At 33.2% G+C, this 24044-nt stretch overlaps 1 protein-coding gene and 1 pseudogene across 3 annotated transcripts; one reads left to right on the forward strand and one right to left on the reverse strand.

The window, feature by feature from the left end:
- The first annotated feature begins 523 nt into the window (after positions 1 to 523).
- On the forward strand, positions 524 to 1543 carry LOC129892040 (LEAF RUST 10 DISEASE-RESISTANCE LOCUS RECEPTOR-LIKE PROTEIN KINASE-like 2.5; annotated as a pseudogene).
- A 1015-nt stretch (positions 1544 to 2558) lies between these two features.
- Positions 2559 to 23769, reverse strand: LOC129891858 (LEAF RUST 10 DISEASE-RESISTANCE LOCUS RECEPTOR-LIKE PROTEIN KINASE-like 1.2). 3 transcript variants are annotated; one of them, XM_055967423.1, is made up of 4 exons: positions 22970 to 23769; positions 4132 to 4164; positions 3778 to 4038; positions 2559 to 3672 (listed from the first exon to the last, which is right to left on the reverse strand). In XM_055967423.1, exons 1-4 carry the CDS (start codon positions 23694 to 23696, stop codon positions 2738 to 2740), a joined length of 1956 nt encoding a protein of 651 aa, XP_055823398.1. In that variant the 5' UTR covers positions 23697 to 23769; the 3' UTR covers positions 2559 to 2737. The 3 variants fall into 3 exon arrangements, with proteins under 3 accessions (XP_055823398.1, XP_055823330.1, XP_055823473.1); XM_055967355.1 differs by lacking the exon at positions 22970 to 23769 and adding an exon at positions 4401 to 5517; XM_055967498.1 differs by lacking the exon at positions 4132 to 4164.
- Positions 23770 to 24044: the final 275 nt, after the last annotated feature.

A 24044-nucleotide genomic window follows, 5' to 3' on the forward strand; every position in this document is an offset into this window, starting at 1 on the left:
TAAACATACATTATGGCTGTAGTGGTGAGGTCCTGTCCAGCGTACAACTGCCTAGCAATATTAGTTATTCTATAATAGGAACAATCAACACTGGTGTGTTCTTCGCCGATGAAATTGTTACAAATGTTCAAGGATGTTCCTTCAGCATACAGGCTCCTCTTGTTTCCACTGCTTATAAGAAATTGTGGGACGCAACTCTTACGCTGCAGGAGGCTGTGGATGAGGGGTTTGAAGTGGATTACAGTGATGCCTCGGATGGGACTCAACCAAACACCAATAAGATTCATTTAACAACAGGTATGCTCATTTTTAATAAAACAATTTGCAGGCTAGCTACATGAGATTCAGTATTCCCTCACCCCCACAAAAAAGTTCCCATAATTCCTTCGGTAATGTAGTATAGGAATATCAATTGCTGGAATTGGGACATTAATCTTCTTTGGAATCTGGTACATACAGTATAGAGAATCATTCTACAAGTGCATACGATTAATTAAAGGCAAAACAGAAGATCAGAGTCTAGAGGCGTTACTTAAGCAATATGGATGTCTGGCACCAAGGAGATACAGCTATTGGGAAATCAAGAAAATGACACATGGATTCAAAGATAAGCTTGGTGAAGGAGGTTATGGAGGGGTCTAGTGACCTTCCTGATGGTCGTGCAGTTGCAGTGAAGATTTTAAAAGCATCTAAAGGTGATGGAGAAGAATTTATCAATGAAGTAGCAAGCATCAGCCAAACTTCTCATGTCAATGTTGTGTCACTTTTAGGATATTGTCTTGATGGGAGAAAAAGAGCTCTAATTTATGACTTCATGCCAAATGGATCCTTAGAGACATACATATATGGTGATGGTTCTCTCTTGGGACTGCACAAATCAAATTGCAATTGGGATTGCTAAAGGATTGGAGTATCTTCACCGTGGATGCAACACAAGAATTTTGCATTTTGACATAATGCCTCATAACATACTCCTTGATATAGAACTCTGTCCTAAGATATCAGATTTTGGTTTGGCAAAACTATGCACCAGGAATGAAAGCACTGTTTCCATGTTAGGAGCACGAGGGACGATTGGTTATATTGCTCCTGAAATAATCAGTAGGAGTTTTGGAGGAGTGTCACATAAGTCTGATGTCTATAGTTATGGAATGATGGTCCTAGAAATGGTCGGAGGAAGAAAAAATGTCAAGGAAGTAGTGAGCCATACAAGTGAGATATATTTTCCTTACTGGGCATATCAGCGACCTGAAGCTACATGGAATTATGAACAAAGAAGAAGAAGAAACTGCTAGGAAGATGATAGTAGTAGGTCTGTGGTGCATCCAAACTGATCCAGCACAAAGACCATCAATGAGTAAGGTTATTGACATTTTAGAAGGAAGACTAATCTTAGAAATCCCACCAAAACCTTTATTATGTACTCCGTATTGTTCAGGAAGACATTCTTTGACCACACAGGCAATGCCACTGAACTCCTCCGTAATTTCTCCATCCAGTTCATCACTTTGTTCTACTGAAGAATCAGCAATGTCATAGGACTGCTGCCAAAGACGGAACTTTCCAGAAGTAATGAACTTGAATTTGAGTCTTTAATTATGACTTTGATTGGAATAATATCCCGTGAAGGATAGTATTTCAGTGTATATAGTACATGGGCTGACATAAGGAAAGGAGCCTTAGAATAACTGGTAAAGTTGCTGGCATGTGACCAGGAGGTCACGGGTTCAAGCCTTGAAAACAGTCTCTGGCAGAAATGCAAGGTAAGGCTGCGTACAATAGACCTTTGTGGTCGGTCCCTTCCCCGGACCCCGCGCATAGCGGGAGCTTTAGTGCACCGGGCTGTCCTTTATATGATTTATGAAGACTAATCTTTAATCATCTTCATAATTTTAACTGCTTCTCCATCAAGAAAAGACACTTATTATATATGTGTAATTTGGAGAGTTTCATTAGAATATTTAGAACAGGCTCTCAATTCTTGTACATGCCACAAAAGCACAAAACTAGGTTGTATGGATAATGAGATGAATGAGCTGCTCTACTTCTTCAGTTTATCAGATCAACAGTGGTCTCAGATTTATCACCACATCACGCACCCTACACCCCTAATAGGAAAAAAAAAGTGGAAGATATCGTTCAGATGTACTCTTGATCTATGTCGTTGGACTCTCCAAAAATCTTGACGCACCCGTGTCGGATCCTCCAAATATATACTACTTTTAGAGGATCTGAAATGCATCCATCAATATTATTGAAGAGTTCGAGCTGCATAGCTCTTGATGAAGGAACATTGTGCTGAAAAAGCAACTCTTGGGTAAAGAAAATTAAAGGCAAATCAGTAGAAAGGATTGAGAATGTAGAATCTTGATTCTAAAATGAAAAATCTGTGTCTTGCTTAAGAGCACTGAACTTTTATTTTACATTCAAAATCAGTCAGTTATCATACTACACTATACAGATAATGTACTCTTGAAATTAATCCTATTCTTCTATTGCAACGTATTAGATTAAACATGTACTGCTACAAAAATATATCAGCAGACTTGAGAAGATCATAAAGAAAAAAAAAGAAGACTTGAGACGTTCAAATAGAATCAGAGTGGTTAAACGAGCTGCACTGACATATGTACATCCTCTTTTACAGAGAAAACCAAGGTAATCAAATTATATGTAATTCAGGTTTTGGAAACCAACATGGAAGGTATTCGAGTGCACCACCTTAGAGAACCAAAAGCTAGGTACTTCCATTGGGTGTTGTTGAACTGCTACTCCATTTTGCAGTAACGACCGAATCAGGTGAGACTAATGATGTGTTATTCTTCGACAAGCCTGGACCTGCATCATCATCATCAGGACGACCCTTGTCTGTTTTCCCTGTTTTATTCATTCCCTGAATTCTCAGCAGAGCCTCCACAACTTCCTGCATAGACGGCCTCATATCCCCATCGTTCTGTAGACACTGGAATGCTAACTCTGCCACTGCAGCTATCATTGACCTTACTTTATCATCAGTGTCAAACCCGATATATGAATCCACCAACTCATGTAATGCATTGCTCTGAATCTTGTTGATGGCCATATTTGACAAATTAATTTCATGTCGGTGCCTACAGATATCAACAGCAGGCAGTGATGATATAAGCTCAATTAATACCACTCCAAAACTATAAACATCACTTTTGTTAGTGAGCTGATAGCACTCATGATACTCAGGATCAACATATCCAGGAGTACCCTGTGGAGCTGTTGAGACATGAGTAACGTCGTTTGGAAAAAGCCGAGACAAGCCAAAATCTGCTACTTTAACACAGAAATTGTTGTCCAGAAGGATATTATTAGTTTTTACATCTCGGTGGATGACATCTGAAGCATGGAGATAGGCAAGTGCGTTTGCTGTTTCTATGGCAATTTTCATTCGTGTATTCCATGAAGGCAATCCACGCTGTGAATCTCCACCGTGTAGATGATCAGCAACTGTACCATTGGGAATGTATTCATAAACAAGTAGAAGCTCACGGGAATGGCGAGATGTGCATCCGTAAAGAGTGACAAGATTTGGATGATGCAATCGGGTTAGGATATCAATTTCATTCATGAATTGCTCTACTCTCTTGCAGTTGTTTTCATACAAACGTTTTACAGCAACGACACGTCCATCTCGAAGTTTACCTATAAGCATACCATATTCAACCAAATGTTTGATGAATCTATCAGGTGTGTAAGTTGAGTAACACGTTATCAGTAAGAATTTAAATTTTGGATCAATTTTCTTACCTTTGTATACTGTGCCATATCCACCATCTCCAAGCTCTTTCTTGGAATCAAAATTGTTAGTGGCTTCTTCCAGTTCATTGTAGTCAAAGAGGTGAACTCCTATAGCTATATTAGACTTTTCAGGATCCTTCGTGGAGGAGGGATAGGAAAGAATGCTTCTGGTGATCAAGGATGAACCAGCATAACTTTTGTTCTGTCTATGACGATAGATAAGGAATATTACACCTAACACCAAAGCGGTAAATGCAGCTGCACCAAAAGCTGCAAGAAGAAATGTGTATTGGAATTTCAGTGTTCTTGAGAAAAAGAGGATAATAAGACAAATCAAGGAGAACAAATTCAAAGGACAATCACCTATGCCAACCTTTAATCCGATTTTCTTTCTTCCTGAAATGAAAACATGACAGGTGATCAACTGATACCAAACAATTGTAATGTATCTCAGTAAAACATAACTAATCAGCTGATATAACCTAAATTAGAAATGTTTTTCGCTTAACATGATCAATAGATAACAGAATGGTTTGCCTTTTTTATCTAGGAATTAAGGAGATATTCTCTACTCAATAAATGGAAATCTGGTCAAACATGGATTTAAACTTATCACAGCTTCTAGATTTTACCATTGAGACATGTTCTTGGTTGGGTTTGATTTTTGCAAATGCAAAGAAATTCATTACTTTGAGCACCACAACGTCCTCCACTATTCTGGCAATCTCTACAATTAGTCCCACTCCACTGCAGAAAGAATCCCTTTTGTAGAACTTGTGTGTAATTCATTTTTAGCAATCTATCAATGGAGTCAGTCTCAACAAGGGTATAAACAGGATCCTGACACGATTCGACTGAATAGTTATAGTGCTCCACAAGCTCAGTATGAAAAACCGCAAAAGAATGGTGAGTGGCATTACGGGCACAATTGACATCATATCTCTCCCTTTCATAAGGTTGAGTGCAGTCATAGAAAAAGAAGAGATTTGCAGTGTTAGGCCCCAAGGAAAATGGAGTACCCCTTGTGCTAAAATTATGTCTTGGTACTGGACATATGTTGTCTTCATCAAACACGTCTGCTTTGGCTAGTAGAATCGAGTTGTTTGTGTAAAATACTTCCTTAATGATAAATTCCTCTTCAGATATATGAAGAAATGGCTTACGTTTGTTGCAGGTAACATTATAAGCTGGTAAGCCACAGTAGGATGGTTGTTTCTCAGGAATCCAAAAGGGGTATGATATCTTTATTCCATTACCACAATTCTGCGTAACGCAAGCACTAGAATTGAGGTATATAGAAAGAGTGTCATCTGCTAAAGTAAAGAAAAGAATGGCAATGACAAGAAGAGAAACAGATTTCTCGACCATGAATAGGCTTTGAAGATTCATATGATATCTAAAACAAGAAGAAAAGACAAAGGGAGAATTGGTATAGAGGAAAGCTTTGGGATCATAGTTGTACGCAATTGGGGTAATTCATTCCATACAGCTGTTTATATATTCCAAACAGAGTTTGACAAAGTTGCCAAAGGAAAGACAAGTTAAGTTTCAAAACTTGAAGCAACTATAAGAAAAAGTGGTACCCATCCACTGGCTTATAGGTGAATCAGACGACTTTGGATCATTGACTTGCTCCTGGTCCTCCAATAGAATGATCATTGTTAGATTTCTTTCTATGACCATTTGAGTTGTCGTTACACTCGTTTTTTAAGTTGAGTCTTTACGGCCAAGTAATCCATCAAATTGGGACATGTCTAAATGTTTTTGTCAAGTTATGAAGATATTGTAGAATTACCAACAATTATGGTGGTATGGTAAATATTCCTGAAAATTGATTTTTCGGAACCTCTTTCATTTTTTAGATTACTTTCAAAGTGGAATTTGTACCCACATTAATCAAGCCCTTTTTGTCATATATCAATACATTGGTTGGGTTCGACTATATGAATAATTATATTCATTCAGCTCCATTTAATTATCTAATTTATCCTTTTAAGTCACCTATACTTTGTACTGAATGAAATGGAAGAAAGCTTGAGTCTTTGTAGGCAAACATACCAAAAATATATTTGTGTTATAATCGAAAACTTACGTATTAATACCAGGAATAGAAAAGTCCGAGTCGTGAAGTCAGGTTAAAATGATAGAAAATACAGAAATTCAGGTGTGAAAAGTAGAATACAATTGCATTCTGTAGAGGCAAAAACGAGAAAAGATGCTAGTCTTATCGAAAGATGACGTCAAAACCAACAACTACCTTTAAAGTAAGTCGAGATATAGGGTTTGTTTGGGTTGAAGGGGAACATTTTTCACGGATCTTCAAAAATAAGTTGATTTCTTACTTATTTTTAAGTATTTAATAAATAAGCAAAAAAAAAAAATATCAGCATTTATATATAATCTTGTAAAACACTATAGAATGGAAGGGGGTGGGGAGAGGGCCTTGGGGTGAATGTCACTTATGAAACTAATTTTTTCTACTTTCATTAAAAAAATTATTGTTCTCATATTTAACAAATTTATTTTTTTAGAGAAAATATTTTCTAAAAATTTTGTCCAATCAAATATAAAAAAATAAGAAAATATTTTTCTCCGTATCAAACACACACAATTAAATATACGTACAAGGAAAAGAGAGTTTGGAAAATTTGAGATTTGAGCAATGTGTGGATAAAATGATTGAGGTTAGATTGAGTGTAGGACCTTAGGTTTCTAAGTTGAGTTGGTTGAACCGAAAGTGAAGAAATGAGGGGGGGGGGAGGGAGTAGTCTAGATTATATTTAGTCACCATGTTCACATTCCTTTTAAAAACTTGCTGTTTTTCAAAGACTTTTGACTCGAAAGTGACAGTTTCAAATATGAAAGAAAAAAAAATTATATATATATATACCATAAAGAAAAAAGAATAAATAAATAAATAAATAGAAACTTAGAAAATTGTAATTTCCATATTTTACATTTATAATATAACTTTGCGTTTGCATTTTCTACATTGATCTTAAAATTTTTGCAATATGAACATATGATCAGTTATATAGACTTTGAGTTTGATTCTTCTTCTTGTGCTTCTTAGTACTCTATTTTATTTTATTTTCGAAAAAATATCTAAATACACAATTTATTTTATCATATTTTCTAAAATTTTCTTTTATTTGAAAAAAGTATAAAAATTTCAACTATCTTCTATTCTCAAATACATCACTTTACGTGATGTATCAGTCAGATACATCACTTTACGCGGTGTATCGATCGGATACATCACGATGTTTTGGAATGTATTCGAATTCCACCAAATTTAAGGAATTTTTTTAATTTAGAAAAGAGTAGGGATAAAATGTAATTAACTCTTAACACTATGAGATTTGTATTATCCTTCCTTTTATTTATATATTTTTTATTTGGCCCACGGGCTTGCCTAGCTTCGCTCAAGCCTCACGGACCAATAGACTTAATTATAACATGTTTGGTTTGACTTATTTTAGGTGCTTTTAAATCAGAATAACTTTTAAATAATTTTGTAGTGTTTGAGTAAAATAACAAAGTACTTATACGCACTTGTTTTTAAGCCAAAAGTCATAAGTCATAACAAAGGGCTTATAAGCACCTGTTTGGATGGACTTATTTTAAGTACTTTTTAAGTTAAACTAACTTTTAAGCTCTTTTATGGTGTTTGAGTAATGAAAAAATGCTTTTGAACACTCATTTTAAAGAAAAACAACTTTAAAAAAGCTAAAAGTGAAAGAATGAGATTTTCAACTTTAAAAAAGCAGCTTAAAAAGGTTTATCCAAACGGGCTCTTATAAGTTAGGGAAAACTAGACAAAATGGACCAAATTAGGAAACTATTTACCACCCCATACCCCACCCCTAAATAAGTCCTTCCAGTACCATTCGGCCAAACTAATCCCCTTTAGTCTAGGTCTAATTCGCATTTATGATACCATTAAATATATATATATATATATATATATATATATATATATATATATATATATATATATACTATGATGGTATCATTCAATATTTGTGCAATTTTCTCTAAATTTTTGATTTCTTAATGATACCATAATATATGCAATATATTGTTATGGTATCATTGAGGATTTTAAAAGTGTCTCATTAATAATTTTCAATATCATGATAATCTATGAATATATTGTAGTAGTATCATTCATGTAATATTGAATGACTTAGAGAAACCTTTATGATACTATCACAGTATATATATACTATGATAGTATCATTCAACATTTGTGATGGTATCATGTTAGTATATAATATAAACTTGAAGAAAAGCTCATTAGTGAATGATATCATTCTATTATATATGATATTATGTGATGGCATCATTGATGTTCACATACCGCGATGGTATCATATATGATTTGAGGAGTGTTACTGATTATATGAAACAAATCTTAATGATACCATCAGTATATGATGTTATCATGGAGATGTCGCTGAAGGATTGAAACAGACATCAATGATACCATGACAGTATATAGATATACTGTGGTGGTATCATTAAGGACTGAAGCAAACCTCAATGATACCATGTCAGTATATTGATATTGTGATGGTATCTTGGTTATGAGTCTCATGCTTTGGGGGTATGAATTGTAAAGGGGTATTTATTTGTAATTATTTTACTTTTATGAGACCTGAGCTTAGTTTTCCCTATAAGTTATAAGCCAAAAGCCCATTCAAACAAGCTCTTACTTGGGTCGGGCTAAAATCTCTCGTCCTTAAATACACTCTAAGAATATCAATTATTCAAAATTGAAGACATGTTTAATTTTTAATGCAAACTGAGAGAGAACATTAATATTTTTTATTTTAAATATTTAAATTTAATTGAACTAGTTTAGTGTGATTGGATTTGAGAGTTAATCAAATCGTCTTTGGTAAGTGAAAAATGTCAAACAAATTAGGATCAGATAAGTAAATGTTGCTCGAGTGATAAGAACTTTCTACCTTTAATTCTAAGATCGTACGTTTGAGAAGTATAGTTTGGACATATTCTGAAAATTCACACGAGGAAGATTGATAATAGACGCATAAAAATATCATCTTTGGTACCTATAGAAGTTCTTTAACCACTATTTATGAAGATTGACAAATGGATTTAAGAAAGAAGTAGATGAAAGAGAGAGAAACTAATTGTAGTTGGAGAGGAAAAAGAAAGAAGAGAGAATGATAAACTAGTGTAACAAATCTGATCCATTTATTTTGGATAAACAATACAAATCTTATTAATTTAGGAGTTAATTATATTTTTCCATCATGAGTTTGCAATATTATCAGTCTTATCATAATTCACATTTCGGATACATGTATCTAGTGCGTCCAGATACATGTTAACCAGATACGTATAATTAAGTGTATCTAATTAAGAAATGTAACTGAAAGTTATAAATTAAGAAGGAAAACACGCATATAACAATTTTAGAATATCTGTTGTATCACAACTTCTAAAATAATTCAGAAAAAATCAAAATCTTTCCAAATTTTTTCAAGCATTAGCAAACATTAAACCTCTTCTTTCGGAATGTGGATTTATATGGTTATTCTATATATTTAAACTATTTTATGAATCTGATATAATTTCTTCTATGTATACGATATATAATTAATGATTAGATGTATCTGTGTAATGACCCTCCAGGTCATTTTTGAATCAATGCATTCATTTTGTCATTTAGAGCGTTCCTATAGCAACCCCAAGTCATTTATGGCTTCTTGGCACTGATTGTTCGGTTGCCCGGTCGTTCCTTTAGATTTTAGCCTCGTTTCTCTATTTTGGAACTTTTAAAATTTGAAAAAACGATTTCGGTCATAACATCAGGTAAACGACTTCAGAATAAAATTCTGACAATTTCATCAGCTCCGAAATAATCAAATTAGGCTAATAGTGGCATGAGTATCGAGGCTTTTGATGAGAGTTTGGATCATTTGGCATTTTTACCTTTGATATATGGCCTAAGTTTGATTTTTGTCAACATTCTTAGAAAACATGCTCGGATGAAAATTCCATCAGCGCGGTTAGTTCTGGAATGTCGAATTTGGTCTATAATGAATCTTCGTGCGCTTTCCGAGGCTCCCGATCTAAGTTTGGCCCGTTGTGAAATTTGACTAAAATGACATTTGGTGTGGAACCCACTTTTCTTCAAAATGACCTTGTACGGAAATTTTGAATATGTCATTGAGTCCAAATTCTCAAATTTGGTGGGGTAACATATCTCGTTTGTGCGCACGGGATTCTAAACGAATTTCGAGCACCCCGTCAGAGATTTTGAACATGCTAAAAATTGTTTGTGCAGCACTTTACTGGTGCCAATGGTTTCCTTCATAGCATTTGCGAGGCCCGTGGCCATGATCGCGATAAGTACTCTAATGGGGTTGACTAGGTTGGTCATCGCGATCGCGAGGTTTGAACACCGCAATCCTGATGGTCATTTTTCTAGGGTATCGCGAACGCGACCCTCTCCCCCGCAATCACGATGAAGATTTTGGTTTAGTCTTTTAAATTAAGACCAGACCTCAATCAGCCCTCATTTCCCATTTTCAGTTAATGTTTTCTCTCTAGATACAACTACAAATTGGGTGATTCCAAGTCCTATGGGTTCGGAAAAGTTGTAGCTATGTGGGTTAGGTATCATAAAGTGTCATAGAGGCGATGTTGGAGGTATATTTTCATAAATAGCTAATGTCCTAGTTCTTTTATGGTGGTTTTAATGGTGGATTATTGCATGTCTTGTTTTTTCGTTGTTTCGAGCCCATAAATGTGTTCTATTTTGGAACATAAGTTTGGGTGGTAATTTGAACCTTTTTATGGAGTCAATTTCGAAATTATCGGAGTGGGTCCCACATTTTTATTTTTGACTTCAAAATTAATCCGTCTCTAATTTTGATAATTTTGGTGTTAAAATGACCATATTGACGTTGTTCTATTTCTCATAGCAGTGCAGTATTCGTAGGCCATACGGAAGGAGAAAGCTTCGACTACGTGATTTAAAGCGCACGCAGTCAGCCTACATGTAGGCTACCACTTCCCTCTCCTTAGACTGATTACGACCAAGTATTTGTATATTGAATTGTGTGGATTCGTAGGTGTTTGATAGTTGACCATATTAAATTTCTAGAATCCATGCCTTGGCTATATTTCAGGTATTTCGAGCGGTTGAAGCATGTCTATTGTACTTGTTGGTCATTCATACCTTGTGGTGTGCCTTTGTATAGCTTGTTTATTGTTGGAAATATGTTTGGACTTAGTCTAGGCTTAGACTAGTGATTGTCATAGACTTAGGCACTTTAAGAACTATTAGGCTTTGAAACTTCTTCGATGTTGCTTTGAACGGCCTAGCCCCCTGTAGGATGATGCATCATACTTGAGTCTGATAGTTTGGGCCTTTGCTAGGCCGTAACCCCTCTCTTTGAACGTCATATCCATAATTTCCTTCTTCCATCGGCTCCAATTTACTTGATTCTGGATTTTGAAAGCTACTCATCAATTCTGGTTGGATATGGTTTGTGCTGGAGTGATTTATTGATGGCACTCGAATTGGGGGTACCTCGATTGGCCGCTGGTCCTATTTCTAGCCGATTTGCCTTTATTTGTGGTTCAATTCCCCAATTCACTCCACCGAGCGTGGTTCAAGTCCTTGCCTTGGTATTGTAGCCTCAGTTCAAGTCCCTAGCCTTCTTCAGCCGTGGTTGCCTTGGTATTGTAGCCTCGGTTCAAGTCCCTGACCTTCTTCAGCCATGGTTCAAGTCTACCGCCATTTGCAGTCGTAGTTCAAGTCCACCTTTCCTTACTGTTTGGTTCAAGTCCATAGCTACTTCCACCTAGTTTTAAGTCCTTGGTCATATTTATATGTGGTTCAAGTCCACGATTATCCTTAGTCTTGGTTCAAGTCCATAGCTACCTTCACCTTAGTTCAAGTCCTTGGTCATATTTATACGTTGTTCAAGTCCGCGATTATCTTTAGCCTTGGTTCAAGTCCTCGGTTACTCTAAATTTCGGTTCAAGTCCCTGGCTCCTTCATCTTCATTTTGGTTCAAGTCCTTTACCCCTATCAGTTTTGGATAAAGTTTCAGTCATTCAGATTGGTTCAGTTCAAGTTCGCGGAACGATGTGGAAATCTTAGAAATTTTGTCAGATTCCCCTATTTCATTTTAAACTTTTTCTTGTAACTATTAGGCTTATGGGAGTCCGCTCGGATGTTACTTTTAACTTGTGCACGAGTGTACCACCAGGTTTATGGAAGCTAAGTTGGATTTAGTTAGTTATTCTCTCTTTCTGTGTTAGCACACTCGTGTTCATCTCAATTAGATTTTTTATTCTTGTTTTTGTTTATGGTTTAGATTTTGCATTTTAACTACTTTTTCTTTTCTTGCTCAGTCGGTCTATGATGTCTACTGGCTACCTGCTATTTTGATACTCATACTATATTCTCCATCTATTTCATGATGCAGGTCCGAGCACCAGCTATAAGCATTGACCTCAAGCCAGCTGCAGTCAAATTCGGAGGTGAGGGTGAGCACACAGCGTCCAGGAGTTACCCTTCTGCTTATATATATATATATATATATATATATATATATATATATATATATATAGACATATCTTTTGCATTTTGAGATAGTCATGTTTCTATAGTCCACTTTTGGGTCTTGTGCTCAGTTTGTTAGTAGCTCTGTATATGTGACTTCCATATTTTGGGAGGGATCTTTATTAGTATATATTTTTGGCTTGCTTCTCCTTTTTCATTTGTGATTCTTGTTATTTATATTATTGTTTTATTTGAATGTTAGTTTTCTGCCCTTACATCCCATCACTTGTAGTTTCGGGATACGGATTGGCTTGCCTACTGGGAGATTACTGTAGGAATCATCATGAATCGAGTAATCAGGTCATGACAATCTCATTTATGTATTTGAATTATTTTTCTATGTATCTGGTATAATTTATTCTATGTATTTGATATAGTTTTTTCTATGTATTCAAAATGTACTTAATGATTAGATATATCTAATTGGTCATTTTGTGTATCAGAATAGTTCCTCTATAAATCCATATAGTTCTTTTTATGTATGTGATATGTACTTAATAATTAGATGTATATGATCTGTTCATTCAATATATCTGAACTATTTTTCTATGTATCTTATATAGTTTATTTTATGTATCTGATAAAAGTCATCTCAAAATCAACAAATAGAAAGAAGAAACAGTGCTTGAGGGAGAAAATAAATAGAAAATGTAGGAACTCATGCTAGACTTGAAATCAAAGAAATAGGTACTTCCAGAGTGGACTTGTGTGGTGACCGATCTTTAATGTTGCATGACATCCTATATGCTCCAGAGATTCGACGAACTTAGTATATGTGTTTGTTCTTCTAGATATTGATTTTGATTTATTTTTTAGTTGCAATAGTGTTAGAATAACACTTGTTCTTCTAGATATTGGTTTTGATTTGTTTTTTAGTCGCAATAGTGTTAAAATAACTTTAGACAATGTTTTATATGGTTTTGAACTTTGTTATGATCGTTTTAGATTGTAATCTTGAACTTATGACTATTATATTGATCATTGTGTAATGGCATGTTATTCTAATAACAATGATATTGATGTTATTACATGGAATATAAGATTAGGTCACATAGGCAAGATCGGATGAATAGATTGGCAAATGAATGATATTTAGGTTCTTTTTTCAAAATTGATATGCCAACTTGTGAAAATTGTCTTGCAGAAAAGTTTACACGTAAATCATTAGGGAAGGCTAAAAGAGCTGAGTTCCCACTTCAATTAATCCATTATGATATTTTGGTCCAATGAATATGAGGGCAAGGTTTGGTGCCACATAATTCATTATATTTATTGATGATTTCACGCACTTTGATTTTGTCTATTTGATTTCTCATAAATCTGAATCACTTGAGTACTTAAAAGATATATGAATGAAGTCGAAAATCAATTAGATAAAAGTATAAAAGCTTTAAGAACCAACCGAGAACGTGAATATTTGTCAAAAAAATTGAAGAATTATATACTGAAAAGAGCATTATCAGACAATTAACTACTTCTTATACACCTCAACAAAATTGTGTAGCTGAAAGAAGGAACAAAATATTGTTGGACATGGCAAGATAAATAATAGCACAGACAAATTTGCAATTTTGTTTATCTCTTTATGGGAGCTATATTATTGACTGTGGCCTACATATTGAATAAAGTGGTTTCTAAATCAGTATCTTCTACTCTTTATAAATTTTTGACTGGTCATAAAACAAATCTGAACGATCTATGATCTTGGAGTTGTGTTGCATATATTAAAGATCATTTTGGTGAGTTTGGTAAATTAAGTCTAAGAGAAAAAAATGTATCTTTATAAGATACCCAGAATGCTCCAAAGACTATGCGTTTATTGATGAATTGGAGGATGAAAGTACTACTAAAATGGTATTACAAGATGTCAAATTTTGGAAAATAATTTTCCCAAAAAGGGTAAAATAAATGAAGGTGAGCCTCTCTACAAAATATTGAATTCAGAAGATCAGATAATGTCGTCGTACATACTTGAGAGATCAATGGATCAAGAAATGATTCCTGATCCAAGTGGGAGTTTTGAAGCTCAAAATCCTATTGAGAAATATGAACTTCAATCATGTAAGAGTATAAAACAAGGTGTATCTAAACGATCTTACAAGATTAAGGATTATGTTTTCTTGGTATCTCCCACAGAATTGGATGAACCTAATTTGTGACTAATGCTTTATCGAGTCCTAAAAAGGATGAATGGTTAAAAGCAATGAAAGAAGAATTAAAGTCCATGAAAATAAAAAAAAGTGTAGGATCTAGTTGACCTTCCTTAGGGACATAGATCTATTGGGAATAAATGGATTCTCAAAGTTAAACGCAAATCGGATGGATCAATAATATGACACAAAGCACAATTAGTAGAAAAATATTTTACTCAAAGAAGCTGGAATAGATTATGAGGAAATTTTTTCACCAGTTGTGAAGTTTACCTCTCTATGATTACTTTTGGGTATTATTGCACATTTAGATCTAGCATTACACCAAATGGATGTGAAGATTGCTTTTCTCAATGGAGAACTAAATGAGGAAATCTACATGGAACAACATGTAGGTTTCGTTGTTAAAGGCAAAGAATAGAAAGTTTTTAAATTAAAAAATCAATTTATGAACTAAAGAAATCTTCAAAGCAGTGGTACCTGAAATTTCATAAGGAGATGATTTCATTTGATTTCACAATGATCGATGAATACCATTGCATCTATGTGAAAAAAGTCCAATGGAAAGTTTGTAATTCCTTTTCTTTATATGGATGATATTTTATTAGCCGAAAACAATTTGGAGTATGTAAAAACTATTAAATCATTACTTTCAAAGTCATTTGATAGGAAAGACATGGATAAAGCAGACTATATATTGGGTGTTAAAATTCAAAGAGAACATTCTAAGAAGTTTTTGAGTCTATCATAAGAAACATACATAAAGAAAAATGAAATGCTTTCTGGGTCATGGATCATAGGAGAAACTTTAAGGCTTGAAATGTGTTCAAAGACTGAAAAAGAAAAGGAAGACATGTCTCGAATTCCATATTCTAGTGCTACCAGGAGTCTGATGTACGCTATGATGTGTACTCGTCAAGACATTTGTTATGTCGTAGGTCTGGTTAGCAAGTATCAATCTAATCTCGAAAGAGATCATTGGAGAGCAGTGAAGAGAATATTTTGATATTTGAAGGGAACCACAGATTATTCACTATGCCATAGTGGATCTAATTTACTCCGGAGAGGTTACACAGATGTTGATCGGGCTGGTGGCCGGAATGATAGAAAATCAACCTCCAACTATGCCTTCTTACTTAATGGTGTTGTTATTTCATGAAAAAGTAAGAAACAAACTTGCACAACTCTTTCAATCATGGTATCTAAATTCATAGCTTGTGCATATGTAGTATAAGAAACGGTTTGGTTAAACAGATTTTTTGAACATTTGAATATTGCAAGGAATTCTAATGGTCCCATGATTTTATATTGCGATAGTCAGGCGGCTATCACATATACAAAGGATCCTAATTATCACATGAAAACCAAACACATTGATATCAAGTATAATTTTGTGAGAGACATAGTAGCAAGTGGAGAAATAAATTTACAATACATTCTTACTCGTGAAATGTAGTTCATCCTTTTACAAAAGCGATATCTAGAGACTTGTTTAAAAAACATGTTAAGGCTCTAGGTTTGTGTAGGATATGATGATATATATGAATTGTAAAATAACTTTGTTGGTATAATATTCTCATCAATATAAGACTATTGAATTTATATTCACATCTCATATGAATGTGATAATGTTTTAGAAATAAAGAGTGTTGAACAATTCACAAGATTGACTCTCTCACACAAGCAATTATCTCTTATGTCGAAGAACATGAAGAGATGATTTCCACTATCATGTTATGACTTATTTTATAAATCAAATAAGAGTCTCTCTAAGAAGATGATTTTAAGGACCATTAAAAAGAGAAACTCGGATTAAACATCTAGAGGTGTTTAGACCAAGGTCTGTACAATGTTGGATAATTAAAAGAATGAGACATATGCACCAATATAAAGTGAAAACATCGTTCCCTGCTTCTTCATTGTGTGAGACTCCAAAAAGTTAAGTTAACTTTTCATTAAAATAACCTTTGAGCTTTTAGTGTTTCTTGAAGTTTCAATTGGTGTTGCTACTTTAGCATGTTACTAATAGCCGTGATTGATTTGACAATGCAGTGCATGTCTAGAAATGCAGTTGATCTGGAATAGATAAATTCGAGTAGAAAGCGAAGATGATTAAACTGAATAATTTAACTTGTATACACAAGCCTACTATTACACTCGACTATAATTGTGTATATAAAGCTAAAGATGAACTCGAATTCACCTCTTTAAGAGGATGAGGGATCGAATCAGTAACTATTGAAGTAGTATCAGTAACTACTGAAAAGTAGTGAATGAAGTCTGGGGTATTGTGAGTAATAGTATTCTCATATAAGTAGTGAATTTCTTTCGCATGTGATTAATTCCTATCTGGGGCTTGTAAAACCTTAAAGGTAAGCCTTTGATGATCACAGGTCGTACAAACTATTTATCGTATGAATTGTGTGTCTAGTTGATGTCGTATTGGCTTGGGTATTGTCCATCATGTGCGAAGTGAGAGATGTAAGTTTTCTGGGTTATGGATCATAAGTTGCCCATGTGAAATAACCCAATTCAATCCAACCCGACCCAATGTATTTTTTGAAAATAAGATAAACATGATCTTAAAAAGGGATGGGAATAATTACATAACCGCAACAAACGATCCCTTTTTAAAAATACTGTTTTCCTTTTGTTTAAGAAAAAGCAGACAAAAGCAACAAGAGGAAAAATACGAGAAGAAAAAAAAACCTCTGTCTTCAGATTAACATCAACTCAATATAGACAATTATTTTGTGAACCAAACTTTGTTTCCTAGTTATTCAAAGAGGGATTTGGAGCAATCCATTTCAGTAGCAAAATCAATGATTCCGCTGCAAATACAACATACACAATCCGTCGATTTTGGTCTAAATTTCATAGAGGAGCCAAATTCGAAATATAGTGGTTTTGTTCCAACATTTTTCTTTCCGTGCAATGATTCAATATCAATTACAGATATTGGCTCCTTGCTTTTTTCCATTCTTTTTCTTTTAGTTACACATTGAAATTTTATTTATATACTAATTGAATACAGATTATACACACAAAATATATTGATATGAATATGGTATGCAATTTATATTTATATATTTACATTAGTTATGCAGTTATATTTTTTGTGTACAAAATATTTAGTAGTCAACTCTAGATATCAATTTGTACTAATATTGATTTTTAGAAAATGTATAAAAGTTGGTATCAATTAGTATATTTAGTTTGGTATGTATAAGAATTTTATTAAGTGAAATAGGTATGAAATTTAATGTCCCAATAATTTTGCGGTCTGTTATATTCTTTTATTAGTGTTTAGAAAGTATATAAAAATTGATATCCATTTGTAAGTATAAGCATTTTACTATTTATGAAATTTGATGCTCCAATAAATTTGTGAACTATCAGACTTTTAATAAGTGTTTAGAAAATGTATAACAGTTGATATACATTAGTAAGTTTATATAAAGTTAATTTGCCCATTCCATCTACTTTATTTACACGTTTCAAATATTTTAATGATCATCTAACTTGAAGTCAATTTGTTATAAAAAAATTGTTATTTAATGTTGATATATAAACTGATTTCAATAGTATTAGTTAAAGTTAATCCTAAAAAAAGATTATATACTCATTACATACAGTAAATGACACTTGTGAATCAATATTTAACAAGATATACTCATTTCATTCAGTATAAAAATTATATACAAACTAGCAAATTTGATTTATTTTAACGATTTTCTTAAAATTTTTAATTTATAAAATTTATATATATAAGATGCTAATGTTAAATTATGCAATATTTTCAAATAGAAATTTATTGTCAATTTATGCATATTCATACCAAAATTCATTTGTCTAAAAGAACGATTACAAGAAAATAAATATTTCAAAAACAAACCAGATTTTAGAAATAAAATTCTTATTTTCTTAAAAATTGATTTTCGAATTAAAAAAAACCTAAAAGAGCTATCATTTTTTATTGCATTTGTTTGAATAAAGAAGAAAAATTGTCAAAATTGTGGGCATTTGGTTGGTAGAAGTCAAGAAAAAAGGCTAATGGTTTTCACACATTTTATCAAATATGGTGGCATAAATATGTTCATAAATACCAACATGGCTCTAAATTGCCTATAAATAGACATCTCTACCATGAACACATAACAACAAAAAATCTAGAGAAATACATGTGAGATTTAGAGAATTTTCTGTTGGAGATCTCTTGGGTGTAGTATTTTACGTATTTGGGTGTGTAAGAAAGATATGGTATATTATATGGCTGTAACAATTTTCATATAGTGAATATTTTTCTGGGTGATCCGTGATTTTTCTCCAATTGGAGAGGTTTTACGTTAAATCTTTGTGTTGTTATTTTCTTTAAATTTTTCTGTTATTTTCTGTTTGAAAGCGGTTCGGAAGGGATGGAAAAACAGTCGGTGCCTTTTTCCCAACAAGTGGTATCAGAACTTTTGGTGTGGAATAATTCTTTTGAAATTTTAGTATGTTATGTGGTTACAACTTTGTCTAATCTTGCACATCAGAAAAATTTCTAAATTAGATTATTATTTTCAAGTGAAGTAGCAATTGGAGTCTGATTCCGGTGGAATTTGCTATTCTGGTGGAGCTGCTTTGGGATGCTTGTATATTTGGTAATATTGGGAATAGGTATAATCTAAAGAGGTTCTAGCTAAGGTAAGACTTGTTACCTAAGTGTATCAATTGTGATCTACCTCTCTTTCCTGGAAACTAATTTAGTAGGTACTTTTCATGATTGCTATTGTCCATTTATTAGTACTGATAAGCAAGATGAGGACAAAATTTGAGATTGAGAAATTTGATGGAAAAATTAATTTTGACTTGTGGCAAGTGCAAGTCAAGGATGTGTCAATCCAATCTGGATTACACAAGGTGTTGAAAGGGAGACCAACTAGCGGAAAAGATGACAATGGTTCAGAAAAATCTGAAAGCAGTGGAGACTCAAAAAATCCAAAATTAGTGATGAAGAATGGAAAGAGCTAGACATGAAAGCGGTAAGTCAGATTCACTTGTGTTTAGCTAAAAATGTTCTTGCTAATGTGATTGGATTGTCTACAACAAAGGAGTTGTGGGAGAAACTTAAAGAATTGTACCAAACCAAAAGTATTTCAAATAGGCTATATTTGAAGAAGCAATTTCATAAATTGTGAATAGATGAAGGTACACCTATTTCTGATTATCTGAGTGTCTTGAATGAGATTGTATTTGAATTAGAATTTATTGGAGAGAAAATTGATGATGAAGACAAGGCACTTCGACTCATCTGGTCTCTTCCATCTTCCTATAAGCACATGCAACTCATTTTAATGTATGAGAAGGAAATTGTGATTTTCTTGAAAGTGACAATCAAATTGATTTCTGAGGAAAAAAGATTGAAGAATGGAAATGAAAAATCTCAAAAAAAATCAGTTCTTGTTGTTAAAAGAAAGTGGAAGTGGAAGCAAAATAAAAGCTCAAAGAAGAAGATCCTTTGCTGGAATTGTGATCAATCGGGACATGTTAAGAGTAAATATTCAAATAATGGGACTAGTAAGGCTGGAAGCTCTAAAGAAAATCCTGCCAATATTGTCTCCCTAGAAGAGGGGGATGATATTCTTTTGTAAGAAAGATGAAAATTCTTATGACATGAATGCTACCTTTAGAATTGCCATAGAAGGGGATATTTAATTGATAGCTGGTCCACAAGTTTGCATATGGGCGTTGGTTGATATGTGATGCAAGGTGCGTGGTAGAAAAAATATTGATGACAAATGAATTTTCAAGAAATCAACAAGAGGGTTGAACCATAAATTATTAGCATGTTTTTCGACATGAGCCAAAATTGAAATTATTAAAATTGTGAAGTGATTTCAATTAAAAATTATTGGATTGATTTTTCAATTTGAGTGGATGTACTCTTTATGATGGGGGTATAATAATTCTTGATATTAGAATTATGATTGTCGATAGCAGACAATGTGAAGGTTGCAGCTGCACATGGTTGGCCGAGTTTAGAATCGGGTGGAGAACTGATTCTGTTATGTGTAGCTGGACAACTGCAGAAGTCAAAGAGTTATATTTTTCTTCTTTTTCGAAGGTGGAGATTTGTTGTATTTATTTGAATAAAGAAGAAAAATATCAAAATTATGGGCATTTGGTTGGTGAAAGTCAAGAAAGAAGGCTAATGATTTTCACACATTTTATCAAATATGGTGGCATAAATGGCTCTAAATTGCCTATAAATAGGCATCTCCACCATGAACACATAGCAACAAAATTCTAGAGAAACAAGTGAGATTTAGAGAATTTTCTCTTGGAGATATCTTGGGTGTAATATTTTATGTGTTTGTGTGTGTGTGAAAAATATTGTGTATTATATGGTTGTAATAATTTTCATATAGTGAATATTTTTCTAGGTGGTCTGTGATTTTTCTCCAATTTGGGAGTTTTTCACGTTAAATCTTTGTGTTGTTATTCTCTTTAAATTTTTCTGTTATTTTCTGCTTGAATGCGGTTCAGAAGGGGTGGAAAAACAGTCAGTGCCTTTTTCCCAACATTTTTAAGTAGTAAATATTTTTCCTGTAGAATCCCAACTACCTAATGATTTATTATTTTTTTAAAAAAAATAAATAGTAGGATGAAGGAAGAACCAAAATAGGAGAATGATAACAACCAACTAATTAAGAGAAAATCATGGGATTGACATATTTAAGGAAAAAATAATGTTAATTAATTGATTAAGAATTATTTTAATTTCATTTTTTGTTTTTATTTTTAATTAAATCATTATTTGTTAGATTTTGTTAGAAATCTAATGTTATACATTAAAAAATAATTTTTTTTGTTAGAACTAGTAATATTCACTCTTAAATACGTAATTTATTAAATTTTCTTAAAAACAAACATGACTTGCTGTGAAACTTCGCGAGCTATATTATGAGAGTTTTTGGCCAAAATCATCATTAAATTATACTTCAAGCTTAGATTACATCCTTAAAATACTATTCTTAGCAAAAAACATCCCCCGAGTATTTAAAATTTAATAATTATCATCCTTATGTTAGAATTTTTTCAAAAACTAACCGATCCTACAAAAATCAAGTCACCCATTTGTATTTATTATTCTAACATACGCTAAAAATATTATCATGAACTTTTTGGGCAATTGAGTTTAACATTATGCAAAGTCTTTTAATTAACAGTTTTTTTCATTCATTTTTATGTGATTTAATATTAAAAAATTACTAGTTAAAATATGTTTCTTCTCAACTGAATCTACTTAAGCGATGTTTGTAGGAGACTTCCACTTCTAATAATAGAGAATGAAACTCAAATGTGAGACATGATCATAATTTTGATTAAAAACTCGAATGCGAAACATACTTAGAATTTTGATCACCTTGATATCAGATTGCGCCGAAAAATTATTGATCTAACTATAATTTGACTTTAAAAAGGTGAAGATAATTAAACTTCAGCTTCTTTCCCTTGGTAAAAGAGAAGAAGAGCAGATCATGTATCCTCACACCTTCCTAACATTTATTGTTTCAGCAAGCAATATTGTCCACGATTTTTAATATTTTTTTTTAAGAACTTTTTATAGCAGGTAATGAATTATGCAGAAAAACTTTTTATTCACATGAATTGCACATATTTTTGTAGGAACCTTTAATTTTTTGACAATATCTAACTGAAGGATGAAAATTGTCAACTTTCAAACACTTGGAGGTTGTTTTCTGTCAAAAAATATATTTTAAGAATGTAATTTAAATTATAGTATAGTTTAAGGATGTTTTTGGCCAAAAACTCTGTGTAATGACTTTAGATGAGGCACTAATGTTGAGATGATAATTTTTATTTTCTGTCTCGTATAAATTGGGTAATAGTTGTACACGACTTTTTTTTATCTCACAAATAGATGAGACCAAAATTATGTGGACTCAAAAGTGTAAAACCAACTTATAAGATAAAAAGTAGTCTATTGAGGTACAAAATAAAAATTCTCTCCAAATGCTGATATTTTATGACGAGGTCAAAATTCTAAAGCCTGCTAGTCAATGAACCTAATAGATCTCAGTTAATGACTGTCCTAGTTAACACCTAAAGCCTGAAAGGGAATGAGAGGAAGAAGTCTACGGGTTGCGTCAACCATTTGATCATAAGTAAATAATACTAATACACCAACCAAAACTTTAACTTTGACACTGAAGGACAATAGCCACACTAAAGTTCTCACCATAAATAATATTTTAACTTTTATACGCTAATAACTTAAAATAATTTACATTACTTAAATGTTTATAATATATAAAAAGATATCTGAAAATAAGGTATATATTCTGATAAATTAAATCTACTAATGGTATAAAAAGAATTAAATTAGTTTTAGTGATGTATATGAGTTAAATTTTTTTTTATTAAAATGGCGTACCTTTGGTGTTGCCATCTTTGAAGAAGCACAAGTATTCCTGGATTGAATTGTCGTAACCGCAACGCCCGTCTGTGGCCTCACACTGAGCGCAATCTGATACGTTCTCCCAATGCAATATGAATCCCTCACCCATCACCGCACCAAGTCCTCTAGTCAACCAACCCTCCGTCACTGGCACCACCACTTTCTTCTCACAAATCTCAAACCAATCTAAATCTTCCGTCTCATGATCCTCAACATAATATGATTTGTTTCCACCTGGGTTTATGCAATCAAATTGACGGGCAACATATGAAGGGGAACGGGTACAGTTATAATAGAAACCAAGGTACAAATCAACCTCCGAATATTTCAATGGCAAGTGTCCTAGACTAAGATTTTGATGTGCTCTCGGGCATCCTCTATTATCAACAGCATCAATATCCACCAGGGTAAGGGAGTAGCTACTGTAATTAATATTTGTAACGTTGAAAAGTTCATCAGAAATGTTTAAAATAGAATCAGTTTGAGAGCAATAGATCCCAAATCCTGGATAACCACAGTATTGGTGAGAGGTGGAGTTGTAGTAACTGTCAAGTCTCCAAAAAGGATATGAAATATTAAGTCCATTATTGCAGACAGATGAAGGGCAATACGCAGATGACGTATTATTATTAGCTCTACTGGAGTTGATGATGAAGAGAAGAAGAAGGAGAGAGACAATGAAGAATAATTGACTTGGACACATTGTTAGGAGTTGATGTTTGAAGAATTGAAAATTGATTGTGGTTTACATGTAGTTTGTACTACCAAAATAATGTATTATATTTCTTATATTTGACTTGGTTGACATGGAGGAATTTGTACGAAACTTTGAATTTGGTAGCTAAATTTCCCTTCCATACCTTATAGTCAAGACAGTCACAGATAGAAACTAGACAATTTGGTGCGATTGTGATTATTGTGTAGGAATCTAGAGAGGTAAAATGTAGAAGAGAGTGACAAGCACTTGGTAGGTATGTGGAAAATAAGGATCAAACATTTTAAAAGCAAGCAATTAATTTTTTTTAGGAAATTACACAATATTCCTCAAATA

Source organism: Solanum dulcamara, chromosome 1 (genome assembly GCF_947179165.1).
Source record: "Solanum dulcamara chromosome 1, daSolDulc1.2, whole genome shotgun sequence".
NCBI classification, from domain to species: Eukaryota; Viridiplantae; Streptophyta; class Magnoliopsida; order Solanales; family Solanaceae; genus Solanum; species Solanum dulcamara.

Bases quoted from the DNA above. Each gene is read 5' to 3' on its own strand.
- LOC129891858 (XM_055967355.1), bottom strand. From the start codon at position 5,157: ATGAATCTTCAAAGCCTATTCATGGTCGAGAAATCTGTTTCTCTTCTT. The intron at 4,165-4,400 runs GTAAAATCTAGA...TTTTCATTTCAG, and splicing joins ACCAAGAACATGTCTCAATG to GAAGAAAGAAAATCGGATTA. The intron at 3,673-3,777 runs GTAAGAAAATTG...GTATGCTTATAG, and splicing joins ATATGGCACAGTATACAAAG to GTAAACTTCGAGATGGACGT.